We start from the raw sequence: 16,292 nt of genomic DNA, 5'->3' as shown, positions 1-16,292 counted from the left end.
GTGTGTGTGTGTGTGTGTGTGTGTGTGTGCGCGCGCGCGCGCTCATGGGCGCATGCATATGTAGTCCTAAATAGAGAAATACAACCTACTTAGTCTCTATAATGTCTATTATATGTATCCTTTTAGGACATCCAGGGCTTTCTATTTGGTACTGGATGACTTCTTCTGCCCTCAGCATCCCTTAGTTGCCTGTGGTCCTTTGTATAGGATTGAGGCCTCTCCATCTTCCCTCCTTCCACTTCAAATGTCTCTTGGTCATGTCCTTGTCCTGGCTGTGTTATATAATCATGCTGATGAGACGTCATGGGTGTGACTCCTGATCTTCATAGGACACCTGACCTCACAGCAAACACCCTGTCCCTCTGGCTCTTGCAGTCTCTCCGCCCACTCTTCTGCAATGATCCCCGCCCGAGCCTTAGTTGACTTATATTATAGGTGTATTCATTGGAACTGGGATCCACAGTCTGTATGTACTTTGATTCGCTGTTGTTTTCTGTAATGGTCTCTGTCACGGAGAGGTGTCTCCTTGGTGAGCTCTTTGAGGATTTACCACACTGATTACCCAATACCTTATTGAGGCACAAGGTATAGTGCTGCAGACAATGAGGTCAGTACTAATGACATAGTTGTGTGTACTAAATAAGACATCTTTAATACAGAAGCCCACATGCAACAGAGCCATGGGCCTGGGTTGGTGCTCAGTGGTAGGGCACTTGCTTACTACATGTGGGACCCTGGCTTCCATCCTTAGCACCTTGAACAAGACATAACTACAGGTGCCTGTCATCTTACAGTAGAGTTACGTTCCAATCGCCCTATAGTGAGTTGAAGATAGCCCACATAGAAAACCACTGTAGTCACTGCTCCGACCCACAGACTCCCAGCTCAGCAGCACAGTACACTACTCAGAACTGGTTTCTTCACCTCTGTGACCGCACGGCAACCTAGGAACTGTAGCTCACTACAGCCCAGCAAGACAAGAGAACATCAAACGGTATTATTGCTTGCATGTAAGATTCAAATTCCAAATTGAAGGTACAACTTCTACCGAATGCATCTAGCTGTCACACATCTGTCAAGTCAATAAGCCATTATAAGCCAAGGCCTGTCTATACACGTTTATGCTGGTAGAGGCTGAGCCTGACACAGAAACCCAAGCCTTCCATAGCTCCTGGGGGCCCCAGTGAGGCCACTATCTCAGAAGAAATGCCTGTTTGCTCCATGTGGTCCATGGTCGGGTCCCAAGAATTTAATAAGCATGTACGCTTTAACCACAGTGAGTGATGGATAAGACGCATGCGCAGTCGGGTGCTGGATACGACGCATGCGCGGTCGGGTGCTGCCCGTGCTCTCAAGATATGGACTGGGATTGGATGCTGCCAGCCTCCTTCTCTTCCTGTATTAACCTTTTCCTGGCAGTTTGATTTGTGGTAATGCTTTTCAACCTTCCTAAGGCTACAACCCTGTAATACAGTCCCTCACACTGTGGTGACTCCCAACCAAAATATTACTTTGTAACTGTAACATCGCTACTGTTCTGAACCTTCATGTTGATATCTGATCTCCGGAGTATCTGATATTCAACCCTCATGGGGTAGCAACTCACAGATTGAGAGCCGTACAGCTACAGTCAAGAACCTCACCTTGCTACAACCAGGTTATCATCCAAAGGAAGGCACGTGGGGCAGAAGGGAGAGATGGCTCAGTCAGTAACATCTTTGACTCTCAAGCATGAGAACCTGTGTTCTGACCCCCGTACCCTGATAAAAAGCCAGGCACAATAACATATGGCCGTAATCCCAGCACTGGGGAGGTGCAGACAGACGGTCTGTGAAGCTCATCCACCAGGCAGTCTGGCCTTGTCTGTGAGCTCCTGGCTAAGTGAGAGCCCCTGTCTCAAAAGGTATGGTGAAGAGCATTCAAGGTTGATGACCAGTGTTGACCTCTGTTCTCACACGTACATGCACACACACTTGTACACAAATCAACCCTTACACACACACACACACAAAGGAAGGAAGAGAAAAAGATCATCTGAAGACCCCAGCCATGATGAGCTGAGTGTGATTAGACCCAGTAAAGACCAGAAACTCCCTAGCTTTCCCAGAGTGCTGCTAGGGGCTTCCAGTGCGTCCCGGGGCAGGGGTTGCTTGGGGTAGTTACTATCTTAATTATAATACCATGGAAAACATTTAAGGGCAGGGAGGTATAAATTTCACAACATCTATACAGCTTCCTCCTCAATGACAAATAATCCATAAGTACTGTGTCTCATTAAGACTGTGATGACACAGATTGTTCATGCCAAGTCTAGACATAGCAAAAAACATTCAAAACAAAGGTTCACCATAAAGTCTGTGAAATACGGTAGTTACTGGGCTAGGCCCGCAAGAGTCTACTGCTTGTGTTTGAGAGAGGGCTACAACTTATTATTTGTCCTGAATTGTCTACAGACTCTAATAAGTGCTCTTAGGGACTGAAAACTAGAGCCCAGAACAATAGACTTTCAGGTCCCTTCCCAGCCTACCCCAAGTGATGTTCTTTAAGAGTCTGGTGAGGCATTTCCTGGTTGCCCATGGGTGTGCTTACAACTCTCCTGGTCAAAGGGCCATTGTGATAAGAGTCAATGCCCCTGGTCTTTCAGCTATGGACCAACCAGATGTGTTTCACATCAGGACTTTGTTGAAGTTCATTGAGTGACCCCATGTTCAGCCTGGAGACTGGGAGCCCCAGGGGGCTCAGTGTCACTTCACATTGGGCGATAGCCAGCCCAGTGTTTTCTTCAAATATGTAAACAAACAGAATAGATTGTCCTCCATAAGCCGTGCCCGGCGGGAGCCAAATTGTTTGAGAGCAGACAGTAAACAAGTGTAAACATTAGCTGTTAGTCAGAGGGCAGTGGATCTTCCGACTGATGGCTCTTTCTCTCTAGCTCAATGCTCTTCAAACCTTCCCAATGGCCATCACCCTTTAATACAGTTTCTCATTGTGTGCTGAGCCCCAGCCATACAATTCTTTTCATTGCTACTTTCTACCTGTTAATTTTGCTACTGTTACGAATTGTAATAGAATATCTCTGGTTTCTAATGGTCATCCTGGCTGCGGCTCACGGGTTGAGAACCGTTGCTGTAGATGGTAGTCCGTCCCCAGACTTAACTTCATAGGCTGTGGATGCAAGCTCACTCAAACATTGAACTTCCTCTGTCCTTCCAAGACAAGAGTGGAGTGAGGAATCCTAGCAGAGGCAGGAGTTAGGGCGATTTCTTCTGATTACAGCAGAGGAAGAATAGACGTAGGGAGGGTTGGTCCCAAGGTTCAGGGGCCTTCCAGAGGTCGGGAGGTGAGAGGTTTCCTTTCCTGGTGGATTTGGGAACCTGCCAACTCTGAGCAAGCCCTCCTCACTTCCCCTGTGCGTTCTAGCAATGGGCAAGGTGTCTTAACCCGCAAATTCCAACTTCCCGGAGGCACCTGGCTGCCTAGAGGCAGCAGCCTGTCTGAGAAGCTCTGTTTCCTAGCACTAAGAACCCTCTGGTCCTAGGTGAAGCCTATAGGTGGGCATCGTACAGACAGACCTCACCTGGCCCTGCTTCCTCCACTGTGCCAAGCTGGGACTAACAGGAAGCCTGAAGCTGCAGAAGGGAGTCTTGTATTTAGGAGCTGTTCTGTTCCGCAGTCTACAACCAGCTTCCCTGTGGCATCAAGTCTCCACTTTCCCTACCTGGCTCATTTGTCTTCATGAGTATTTTAAGCATCCCTAAAGTCCCCTTAAAGTCACTTGTTTTTTCTGCTATTACTGGTCCTAATTTCTAGTTTTAGGGCAGGACCTGACTTGTCTTGATTCATCCTAGGGAGTCCCAAAGTATCTTACAAACTTATATCTTAGAAGCCTAACTATTCTGGTTTGTGTTAGGAAAGGGTGTGTGTGTGTGTCTGTATGGAGTAGGTGTGTTTGTGTGTGGGGTGCTCCTGTCCATTTGGCACACAACACATCGACAGGACGAGTTTTACTCTATGGTGGGCCTTTCAGGTGGTTTCCTTGGCAACCGGACTTACTAAGCCTTGGGGGCGGGGCAGGGGGGTTCATGTAACAGTGACTGAAAAAGCATGTAATTGGCTTGGTGGGTTCACTGTGCATCTTTGTTAACCTGAACCGACCCTGAACTGATTGAGGGGATAGAGTTTTGTTTGTGTGTTTGTTTGGAGGGTTGGTTTGTTTGGTCTCATGTAGCTGAAACCAGCTTTGAACTCCGTGTGTGTGTGTGTGTGTGTGTGTGTATGTGTGTGTGTAACACATACATATATGTGTATATATATATATATATATACATACACACATAGATACATTCATACATATATATGCATACACACATATATACATATATGCACATATATATATACACATATATCCATACACACACACATACATATGTATACATACATATGTGCATATATACACGAGTGAAACTGGGCTTAAATCCCTAATCCTCCTCCTTTCACCTGGGAAGAGCTGGGATTATGGGTATACACCTCCACCACCAGCCTCTCTGAACGATTTAGAATTGACTTCATCTAGAGGTTAAATAGATGAACTTCTTAAACAAAACAATTCGAAAGTGTATTTTATAAAAAATTAGAATGTATGAGAGAAAGGCCATTAGCCATGAGCCACCTTTCCTGCTGTACAAAAGAGGTTTGTTGAAGCCAATGACTTAGGGGTGCACAAAGCCTCCTGCTCCCACTCCGGGCTCCTTTCTTCCTCTCTGCCAGGAGCCGCATGCATTTGAGCACTGCCTGCTGACTTAGACAACCACTGTGAGATGACAGGGACATTTGATATTGTCCTGCGTCCCCAGCTCATAGGACAGTGCTAGTGACACCTGGTGTTCCCTGCGTTTCTTGGCTCCTGACCCCCCCCCCCCCAGCTTGTCAGATGTTCACACTTCCGATCTGCAGCTCCTGCTTCCTCCGGGACAGAGAGCACTTGCAAGACATGTATGAGGTCAGCAGCTTCAGACAGCACGGATACAGAAACCGTGGACATTTTCAACACTCAGCGTCATTTTGTTCCTGTGTGCCACCGTCAGAGACAACAGTCTAAGGCAGTTACTGCTTGCATTCCTCTGAGGAATACCTAGATACTTAGTGGGAAAGTGACATGTGAAACAGGAACGCATTAACGACATAGAAGCGTTTAAAAATAGTGTAGGTGAACTATGTCATAAAATACCCCAAACCCACTTCATTCACCTCAGGGATGGTGTGCAAGAGTTGAGCACCATGCCGTATGTCTATCATCCAAGCCATGAGGAGGCCAAAGCAGGAGGATCGTGATTTGAGGTCAGCTTGGACTCTGTAGGAAGTTCCACGTCACCCTATAGGGTGGGAGCACGCACGCACACGTGTGTGTGTGTGTGTGTGTGTGTGTGTGTGTGCGCGTGCGCGTGCGCATGTAGTCCATGGAGGCCAGAGGAGGACGTTGGACCCCCTGAAATTGGAGTTAGCCACCTTAACTGATAGAAATGGAGAAATGAAACCTAAGTCCCATGGAAGAGAGCAGCTAGTGCTCTTAACCACTGATACATTGCTCGAACCCCCAATTTAAAAAGAAAGTGAGGCCGGGCAGTGGTGGCACACGCCTTTAATCCCAACACTCGGGAGGCTCAAGGCCAGCCTGGTCTAGAGTGAGTTCCAGGACAGCCAGGACTACACAGAAAAACCCTGTCTCGAAAAACCAAAAAAAGGAAGGAAGGAAGGAAGGAAGGAAGGAAGGAAGGAAGGAAGGAAGGAAGGAAAGGAAAGGAAGGAAGGAAGGAAGGAAGGAAGGAAGGAAGGAAGGAAGGAAGGAAGAAAGAAAGAAAGAAAGAAAGAAAGAAAGAAAGAAAGAAAGAAAGAAAGAAAGAAAGAAAGAAAGAAAGAAAGAAAGAAGAAAGTGAGGAGGCTGTGGGGAGGGAACTATTGGGGCTGGGAGGCTATCTTCCAGCCAATCCAATGCCAAGCACCTCAGCCTGCAGCCCTCAGCTTCTGCAAGAACTGCAGGAGCCACTTCTTGAGTAACTGCAGTTTGTCATGTGCAGATTTTCAGGCCTGACATGGGAGCGAGGCGGCGATGCTATCAGGGAGCAGTCAGTTCCAGAAGCCTTGGCTCCTTGTTCTGAAGAATCCTTCATGGCCAGAGTCTACCACACATCACCCTCCTCATCAGGGTTCTCCCCTTGGCCGGGAGTTCACTCCTGTCTTAAAACGGCTCAATGGCCAGATGTCCCACAGGGAAGTTATTTGTGGTCCATCATGTCGTCCACTAGATCTTACCTTACCCACTCCACCTGGCCTCTGTCTACCTGGCCTGCTTCCTAAACAGATCTTCCCTGGGCTCTCTGTATGCTGTCCTCAGAGCAATCATGCCACTCCCTGCAGTAGAACCCACTGTCCCCCACCCTACCACACACTCCCACACCAAACACGGTGACATTTTCTGTTCCTTCTGCCTGCGTGTGCCCCTCCAGATCTTAAAGATCTGTCTCACTGTGTGCCTGATTTGTCTTCCTGGTCTCATTCTTTGAAGCATTGCTATTTTTTATTCCCTCTTCCTCTTCCTCTCCCTCTTCTTCCTCTGCCTCCTCCTTTGCCTCCTCCTCCTTTTCTTCTGTTTTTTTTTTTTTTTGGTTTTTTTTTTTTTTTGGAAACATGGTCTTATTATGTAGCCCAGGAAACTTCCCACAATCCTCCTGCCTCCTGAGTGCTGAGATCACAGGCTTACACCATCACACTTAGCTTTTCACTCATTTTTCTAGGCTCGTGACTCCAGCAGTCTATGGACACACCCCCTTTCCTCTCACTATAATCTGTTAATCATGCCAAGTACATTTTGTGGTGCTGGAGATCCATTTCGGGGCCTTTAGGCCAGGAATACCTTTAATTCTAGCACTCTGGAGACGGGTAAGCAGATCTCTGTGAGTTCAAGGCCAGGCTGACTACATAGTGAGTTCCAAGCTACACAGTGAGACCCTGTCTCAAGGGGACAGGGGACTAAATGTTCCATGCCCTTTTGGACACTAAGCAAATATTCTGTCACAGAGTTATAGCCTCGATGCAATAATCTTTGTTAAAAGTTTTATTTTTGGTTAGATGTAAGCGTCTTGAGTGTGAGTTTATGCACTTGCCTGTGGAAGCCAAAGGCACTGGATTCTCTAGGGCTGCAGTTACAGGCAGTTGTGAGTCCCCCGATATTGGACTCAGCTCCTCTGGAAGAGTGTAGTCCATGCCCTTAACCACCCGACCATTTCTCTAGCTCCCAGAAATAACTTGAAATGATCCACCAATCCCGAAGTCCTCTTTTCCTGGTGTGAGTCACCTGCCATTGGTGTTTGGTCAGTTCTCTCGTCCCAAACGCTCCCTTTCCAGTGTAGAGGCAGGGGCCGTCTTTGAAGACCCATTCCTAATGCTGCTGTGTCTTTTTCCTAGGGAAACACTTGCAGTTACTTTGCTGGCCTCAAAACCTGAAGGGCTAGATGGATGGCTCAGTGGTTAGGGACACTTGTTGCTTTTGCAGAGGACTTGGGTTCAACTTGCAGCACCCACATGCCGGCTTCAAACTGTCTGAGACTCCATTCTTAGGAGATCTGATGGCCTCTTCTGGCCTCCACGGACTCAAGCATGCACGTGGTGTGCATACATATATGCAGACAAAGCAGTCACACACATAAAATAAGGAATTCGTTTTTTTAAAAAAGCAAAACAAAAAGCCCGGAAGGAACCCTTTGTGGGACCATAGGCCCAGGGTTACAGAGGAAGGGTAGAGGGAGCTTCAACCCCCATACCTCAAAATGAGGATGGAAAGAGGTGGGTCCCTCCCCACTTCCAACCTGGTGCCATAAAGTGGCTCCCCTACCATCAGCCCCAGTAAGAATCTATTACCCTGACAGTTACCAGGCTTCAGTCCTTGTTTGACCTTATAAGGTTCCCCCACCCCCACGGTCCCTTTCCCATCCCCTCCTTAGACCCTACATTCCCTGAATATGTACGCAAAGCATCTTCCATCACTCCTGCCCTGACCAGTGGTGCACAGCCACACAAACCTGGCCCCAGAGACCCTGGCCACCTCCCCAGGGCATAAATACCCCTTTCTCCTCCCAATAAGAGAACCAGTTCTTATTTACACTTGTAATCCTATCATTTGGAAAGCAGAGCCTCAAGTTCAAGGCCACTCTGAGCTACAGAGTGAGTCCTAGGCTAGCCTAGACTTCACAGTAAGATGTTTTACAAAACAAAACAAAGGCCTCATTCTATAGACTTTTTCTTTTTTTTTTTTTTTTTGACAATTTTATACTTGTATAGAACTGTCTGCAGTCACATTCACCACTATAGCCTCTCTCACCCCCCCCCCATTTCTGCCAACCCCTTCTGCTCCCCCGCCAGTGCCCTCCTTCTCACATCTCTGGCACCACGTGCAGACTTGTTCAGGTAGTGACAACTGCTGTGTGTCCATGATGGCTGTGGTCACGTCTTATGTGCAGGACCAGATTCTGTTGTGTTCTCTCCATCCTCCTATGTGGTGTTCCCTGGGCCCTGCAGCGGGTGCCAGAGGCGCAATAGAGATGCGCTTCAGAATTATGGGAAGGTCCTAGAGAGATGGCTCAGTGGTGAAGAACACTGGCTGCTCCTCCAGAGGACCCAGGATTGTTCAACAGCATCCCTGTGACAGCTCACAGCTGTCTGTAACTGCAATCACGGGATCCGGCACTCTCGTCTGGTCCCTGCCTGCAGCAGGCATGCTTGTGAATAAGGCTGAACACCCTTATACATAAAATAAACAGCCAAGCAAACAAATCAATAAATTAAGACTCATACACATAAAATAAGAATAAAAAGAAAACAATGGAGAGAGAGAGAGAGAGAAGGAAGGAAGGAAGGAAGGAAGGAAGGAAGGAAGGAAGGAAGGAAGGAAGGAAGGAAGGAAGGAAGGAAGGAAATGTCTCAGGACTGATTACTCTTAATTCCATAGTTGATGTGTAAAATATCTCAACCCTAACAGACTTTGGGATGCAACAGGAAATTAAACCTACAAGATGACACAGTGTATAAAGGCAAGTGCTGCTAAGCCTGATGACCTGAGTTCAGCTGCACTCTGTGGAGTGCCATTCATGCAAGTTCCCCATCCCCTACACACACACACACACACACACATACATGCATACATACATACACACTCATGAATAGATACACACATGCATACATACACACACATATATTGTCTTAGGGCTTCTATTGCTGTGATGAAACACCATGACCAAAAGCAAGTTGGGGAGGAAAGGGTTTATTCATCTTGCACTTCCACATTGTCGTCCATCATTGAAGGAAGCCAGGATAGGCACTCAGGGCAGGATCCTGGAGGCAGGAGCTGATGCAGAGGCCATGGAGAGGCTCCGCCTGTTTTTTAATAGAACCCAGGACCACCAGCCCAGGGGTGGCCTTACTCATAAGGGATTGGGCCCTCTCCCATCAATCCTGAATTAAGAAAATGCTCTACAGCCTGACCTTATGGAAGTGTTTTCTCAACTGGGGTTCTCAGATGATTCTAGCCCATGACAAGTTGACATAAAACTGTCCAGTACACGTACATATACACAGAAACACACATATGTACATACGCACATGCAAAAATAAATAAGAAAATGTCCTGTGCGAGGTTCAGTAACCCTAGCTGTGTATCTCCCAGCAGCTGGGCATCCATTTAGTACTATCTCCCATCATCCTTTGAGCCTTTGGCTTTCTCGTTGTCACGTGGGCTGCGGCTAAGACAGCCTTGTGGAAATGTGAGCTGCTGCCTCTGTGGGCAGAAGGAATGTCAGTTTATTTTTACTTTCTCCTTTGTATCAACAAGGGAATGCCATCACCCTGGAGCAGAGAGCTTTGACTCACTTCCTAGAAATGCCTCTGGCTTTACTCTGCTCTTGTTTGTCCTATGCAATTTACTTACTCTGAATTATACCGCTCCATAATTATATATTGTTATACTTTGTTATATATTATGATCTTTACTATATAAGTTATAAATAGTATATGATTTTTTTTTGGTCACAATATTCACTTACCTGACAGCTTGAGACCAACCCAGCCCTTTAACAATTATTTTTAGCCTTAGAAAGACTGTGTCTGAGCAAACCTGACACAGACTGCCCATGGCTACATAGAAAGACCCTGTCTCAAAATAACAAGAGCAAAACTGTGTCCAGGATGCCACAGCTGTCTTCACTCAGAAGATGGCTTCATAAGGGACAGTAAGCTAGAGCCTTGTCCCTCGGTGCGTTACATGGAATCCACCTCTCTGTGCTGACTTCAGAAGTACCCCCCAAGTCATCCTGGATTCCCCATCCCAAGGAACAAAACTCTGGGTTCTGTTTGCTGTCTAGTTGCTAGGCAACAACATAATTCATCAATTATGAAGCCTTTGGGGAAGGCTTCTGTTTTAAAGAATGGTATTCTGGGGTTGGGAATGTAGCCCTGTTGACGGGGTGCTTGCCTAGTGTGCAGGAAGGTCTGGGTTTGATCCCCAACACCATGTAAACTTGTTATGGTTGTACATGACTTCAATCCCAGTACTCAGGAGGTGGAGGCAGGAGAATCACATGTTCAATCAAGGTCATCCTCAACTGCATATTAACTTCCAATACAGTGACAATTTTAGAGTTTTGGTTTTTTTCCAAAAAAAAGAAAAACACAAAAATATTTTTAAAATATGTTCTTGTTATAATCCCAGATGTGGGATATGTGGCTACTTTGGACTGACCGCAGCAGCTGACTGTGATTTGTCTTGTGCTCTAGCAGGGGCGTGACTTTGCCAGCTGCAGATAGTTTCTATGAGTGTGTGACATATTAAATTCTGGAACATCTTCAGAGACTATATAAGAGCTAGGGCCCTGAGAAGCAGTGTGGGGAGTGGGGGATGGGGAGGTATTGTTTGGTTGTTGGTTGTTTGCTGTAGGTCACTGTTGATCGTGGTTTGTTAAGTGCAGGGAAGAAATTAGGTAGCCTGTCTTGCCCCCAGGGAACTTGACACTCAACAGGAAGTAGTCTAACAACAAAAATGTTGCCCCATTTCCCACCCCTAACTTTATGCAGGGATCTCTTTCCCTTTAACCTTTAATCTCTCTTATTTAGTGTTTCCCTTTAACCTTTAATCTCTCTTATTTAGTGTTTCCCTTTAACCTTTAATCTCTCTTATTTAGTGTTGGGTTGAAAGGGTGATTGAGAAGGTGTGAAGAAGGGTAGAAGAAAAAAACCTGCCAAGTAACAAAAGGTGGGTATATTGTAGGCTAGCCTGGGCTACCTGAGACCCTGGCTAAAAGAAAAAAAAAGACTTCATTACTAGAGACACTGGAACGTGCTTTCTTTTGAGAAACACCATGTAAAACTGTGGCCTGTGGTGGTGCAGGTCTTTAGTCCAAGCACTGAGGATGCAGGGGCAGGTGGGTATCTGTGAGTTCAAGGCCAGCCTGATCTACATAGTGAATGTGAGACCACCCAAGACAACATAATTAGACTCTATCTTTAAAACGAAACATGGAGCCAGGTGTGGCAGCTCTCTCCTGTAATCTCAGCTACTTAGGAGTAGAGGCAATAGAATGAAGAATTCCCAGCCAATCCCAAGTATGAGGATCTGTACTTAAAAAAAACAAACTTTAATCACATCTGCAAAATCCCATTTTCATACAGAGTAATATTCACAAGGTCTGGGGACAAGGAGATGACCTCTTGGCCATCACTGCACAGCTGGGTACAGGAGTGTAACTTCCCCCACTTCCTTTGGCCTCTGCTGCTTGGGGCTGCCCTGCGGGAAGGGATGTTTGTGTGGGGGTCGAAGATGCCCTTCAGAGGCCCTGCCCAGCTCCTGCCTGCAGCTTCTTATGTTGGCAGCCAAGGATCAGCTGCCTCCACAGGACAGCCAGAAATGTCACAATGTGTCCGAAAGCCACACTGATGTGCCTCTGATGTCTCCAGCCAATCTCATTCCTGCCTTCTTTCCTTTCTAGTATTGTGTAGGTGCCAATAGACCACTCTGTCAGCAAGCTGAGAGGAAAATCGAGGCAAGATGTCAGGCCGGAGCGGGAAGAAGAAAATGTCCAAGCTGTCCCGGTCAGCCAGGGCCGGCGTCATCTTTCCAGTAGGCCGGTTGATGCGCTACTTGAAAAAGGGAACCTTCAAGTACAGGATCAGCGTAGGTGCTCCCGTCTACATGGCTGCGGTCATTGAGTACCTAGCAGGTAATTCCAGCATGTGAGGGGCCCCACAGGCAGGTGTCCTTCACCTTGGGGCAGGCTGCTGTGGATCTCCCAATGCCCACCTCAAAGATACTTCCAGATAATAGCAGGCCTTTTCCTGGCCTGCTTGGCCAAAGTTGGCTTCTAAAGGCTTTGGGGAAGTAGAAAGGGCATTGGAAAATTGGTCCACATAGGACAGAGAGCCCACATTTAAACTGTTCTAGACCTGCCCAACAAAGTATAGCTTACATTAGAAAATGCTGCATATGGAGTGAGTTGGGGGGGTAGGGGGAGTCAGGGGCGGAGTTGTGAGGTTCTTGTTTGTTTTGCTTTTGGTATACTTAAAGAAAAGGGTGGTGGTGGTGGTGGTGTGTGTGTGTGTGTGTGTGTGTGTGTGTGTGAGTGATTTCAGTTGGTAAAGTGCTTGCCAGACAATCATGAGAACCTGAATTTGATCCCCAGACTTCATGTAAAAACTGGGCACTGTGCCACATACTTGAAATCCTGGCACTGGACAAGTGTAAACAGGTGTATCCCTGGGGCTTGCGGGCTAGCCAGCCCTGCCAGTCAGCATGTTCTAGGTCTCCGTGAGAGAGCCTGTCTCAAAAATGAGGTGGCTAGCCCCAGAGGAATGACATCTGAGATTGACACACACACACAGAGTGGGGGAGGACACACAAACACACTCAAGAACACAGTCTCAGATCAGCCAGGACAAGAGTGGCTTGTTTGGTTTTAACCCAGGGTCTCACTTGGTTGCCCAGCCTAGCCTGACCTTACTATTTCACCAGGCTGGCTTCACACTCAGTTTGATCCTCCTGCCTCCACCTCCTGTGTGCTGGGGTCACAGATGTGCACCACTCCACCCAGTAGGGAAGATGCATCCTGCACGTCTCACTTAACTCCGCTGATGGCTAAGTTGTTGTCACGTGTAAAGCAGAAATGCAACAATGTTATGGTTGCCTTTTAAGAAATACATATGCAGCTGGGTGTGGTGGCACACACCTTTAACCCCAGCACTCAGGATGCAGAGGCAGGTGGATCTCTGAGTTCAAGGCCAGCCTGGTCTACAGAGCAGTTCCAAGACAGCCAGAGCTACACAGGAGAAACCTCGTCTGAAAAACAGACAAACAAAAATCTATGCAAGGAAAATATGCACAGCCTAGAGAATTAAGTGGGATGAGACCCTATGGGGTCAGTTTATTCTCAAGTAACAATGTTTCTAACAAAGTCTTAGTGTGTCATTTCCCCCTTCCCACAAGCCAAGGCTAAGTGCCTTGAGAATTCTGCTTTCTTTCTTTATTTTGGGGGGGTGGGGTTCAAGACAGGGTTTCTCTGTAGCCCTGGCTGTCCTGGAACTCACTTTGTAGACCAGGCTGGCCTCGAACTCAGAAATCTGCCTGCCTCTGCCTCCCAAGTGCTGGGATTAAAGGTGTGCGCCACCACTGCCCAGCAAGTTACACCTTTCTTATGTCCCCCAAATGGCATTATTGGTGCTCTGCCTGGAGTGTGGGATGGAGGCAGATCCCCAAAGCTCATCGGCCAGCCAGTCTAGCCGACAAAATAGCAAGCTTCCACCTTAGTAAGAGACTATGAAAAAGTATGGTAGAGAGAAATAGAGGACTACCCCTGACCTCAACCTCTGGCCTCAGCACAGGCATGCATGGGCATGTGCACACACACACACACACACACACACAATGGTCACTGTGTCAGTGAACTGTTGGTAAGCTTGCTAGGAATTGCTGAGTATTTCAGGAAAGACCTGAGAAGAATCAGCAGTTCATTAATGCTTTTCCATTCTGGAAATGCCATATAAATATTTAACTCTGTTGTTTGTTTTATTCTGATGTTTTTGTGAATCACATCTGCCTGGCTAACATGGCATACATGAACCGAGTTGCAACTACTGCTGTCGATTTTTCTGAATGATAGCACCTTGATGGGCTCTTCTGTTCGAAATGAGGTCGAGCTGATGCGTGAAGCATCCCCTCCCTGTTCATTTCAGGCCGGGGTATTTACACTATTGTACCAGCAGATGCCTTCAAAGCCCAGAGACTATCCACATACTTCCACACAGAACATTTGTGCACCCCCAGCATGCAGCCCTATCTTCCCCCAGTGAGACGTTGGCCCGTCGCCTCCAGCTCTCTACTACAAACCGTTCTCTTTAAAACCACTCTTTTATTTTTTTCATTTTGGTTTGTGTATGTGTGTTTGATTGGCTGTGTCCCATGGTGTAGCCCAGGCTGGCCTGGATCTCGGGATCTTTCTGCTTCGGCCTCCCCAGTGCCAATAAGCAGGCACCACGCCAAATGTAGTCACTCTTTCTTTTTTTAAGGTTTGTTTTTATTTGTGTGTGTGTGTCCCATATGTATGTGGGTACCCATGGAGGCCAGAAGAAGGTGCTAGATCCTGGAGTTACAGGAGACTGAGCAGCCTGACACGGGTTCTGGGAACTGAACTCTGGTCCCCCTGGAAAGAGCAGACGTGCTCCTAACCTCTGAGCCATCTCTCCAGCTCCACATTCACACTTTAAAAAAAGCAATTATGTATATTAAGTATGTGAGTACACTGTCGCTGTTTTCAGACACACCAGAAGAGGGCATCAGACCCCATTACAGATGGTTGTGCGCCATCGAGTGGTTGCTGGGAATTGAACCTGGGTCCTCTGGAAGAGCAGTCGGTGCTCTTAACCACTGAGCCATCTCTCCAGCTCCTCATTCACAATTTTTAAAGCAAATGAAGCATCTTTCCACAACTAAAGAGAAAGTAAAATAACCTTTAATTAAAAATAAAATAAATCAAGGCTGGCAAGATGGCTCAGTGGTTAAGAGCACTGACTACTCTTCCAGAGGTACTGAGTTTGAATCCCAGCAACCACATGGTGGCTCACAACCATCTGTAATGGGATCTGATGCCCTTTTCTGGTGTGTCTGAAGACAGCAACAGTGTACTCATATACATAAAATAAGCAAATAAATCTAAAATAAAATAAAATTTTACAACAACAATAAAACCAAAGAAAAAAGAAAAGGAGCAAGAAACAAAAGTAGCTCACACCTTTAATTCCAGCACCCAGGAGGCAGGGGCAGGAAGATCCCTGCAAGTTCAAGGCCATGCAAGACTGCATAGTGAGACCCTGATTTAGGCAGAGAGAGAGAGAGAGAGAGAGAGAGAGAGAGAGAGAGAGAGCGCTAAGAAGATGATGTATTGGTCAAGGTGAGCCAGGTAACATGAGTTCAATCCCTACAGCCCATCTTTACAACAGACTCCACCGAGTTGTCCTCTGGCCTTCACAAGGGCACTGTGGCATGCTCACCCCACCCCACATACACACACTAACAAATTTTTAGAGAAATAAAAAAAAAAATTAAAAAGAAAAAAAAAAAAAGAGCTAAAGATGGTCCAGTGGTTAGACCACAGGCCACTCATGCAGAGGACTTGGGTTTGATTCCTAACGCCTACATGGCAGCTCACCTTCTTCTGAACTCTGCAAGTCTTCAGGGGAAAAAAAATGGTATGGAGTGCCTGCTGTATCAAACCTGGGGCCTTTGGGCCACACACAGCTCTGGATGACTAAAATCACAGCCCAAAGCAGAAATGGCAAGCTTTAGGATGGGCAAGATGGCTCAGAGGTAAAGGCATTTGTAGCACAGATCCGACAGATCAGTCCCCAGAACTCATGTGGGAGGAGAGAACCAACTCCATAAACTTGTTCTCTTCTGATCTCTCCGTGGATGAATGCACACACTTACATACACAGCAGTAATAATATAACTCGATTGTCTATTAACCTCTGTTTATATTCCAGCGGAAATCCTGGAGTTGGCTGGGAACGCTGCGAGGGACAACAAGAAGGCACGGATAGCTCCCAGACACATCCTGCTGGCCGTTGCCAACGACGAGGAACTCAACCAGGTAGGTCAGCACCCTGGGCTTGGAGGGAGGGCGGCGGGGGAAGGGGAATAGCGGGGGGGGGGGGGGCGGTTGCCCCAGGTATGCTCCTGGATGGACCTAGCCACAGTCATACCA

The 16,292-nt window shown here is 47.1% G+C and overlaps 1 protein-coding gene across 4 annotated transcripts in view; it reads left to right on the top strand.

Moving 5' to 3' along the window:
- Window positions 1-16,292, top strand: part of Macroh2a2 (macroH2A.2 histone) — a 45,936-nt gene that overhangs the window by 14,139 nt on the left and 15,505 nt on the right. For all 4 annotated transcript variants that reach the window (XM_085842834.1, XM_021173452.3, XM_029482542.2 and 1 more), the window contains exons 2-3: window positions 12,030-12,260; window positions 16,072-16,178. In XM_085842834.1, coding sequence (XP_085698960.1) covers window positions 12,089-12,260; window positions 16,072-16,178 — 279 coding nt within the window. In that variant the 5' untranslated portion in view covers window positions 12,030-12,088. The remainder of the gene's footprint in view (window positions 1-12,029; window positions 12,261-16,071; window positions 16,179-16,292) is intronic.

The sequence above is a fragment of the Mus caroli genome, unplaced genomic scaffold (assembly GCF_978045245.1).
Source record: "Mus caroli unplaced genomic scaffold, Mus_caroli_1 scaffold_9, whole genome shotgun sequence".
Classification (NCBI taxonomy): Eukaryota; Metazoa; Chordata; class Mammalia; order Rodentia; family Muridae; genus Mus; species Mus caroli.
This window is presented reverse-complemented; position numbering and strand designations above follow the sequence as displayed.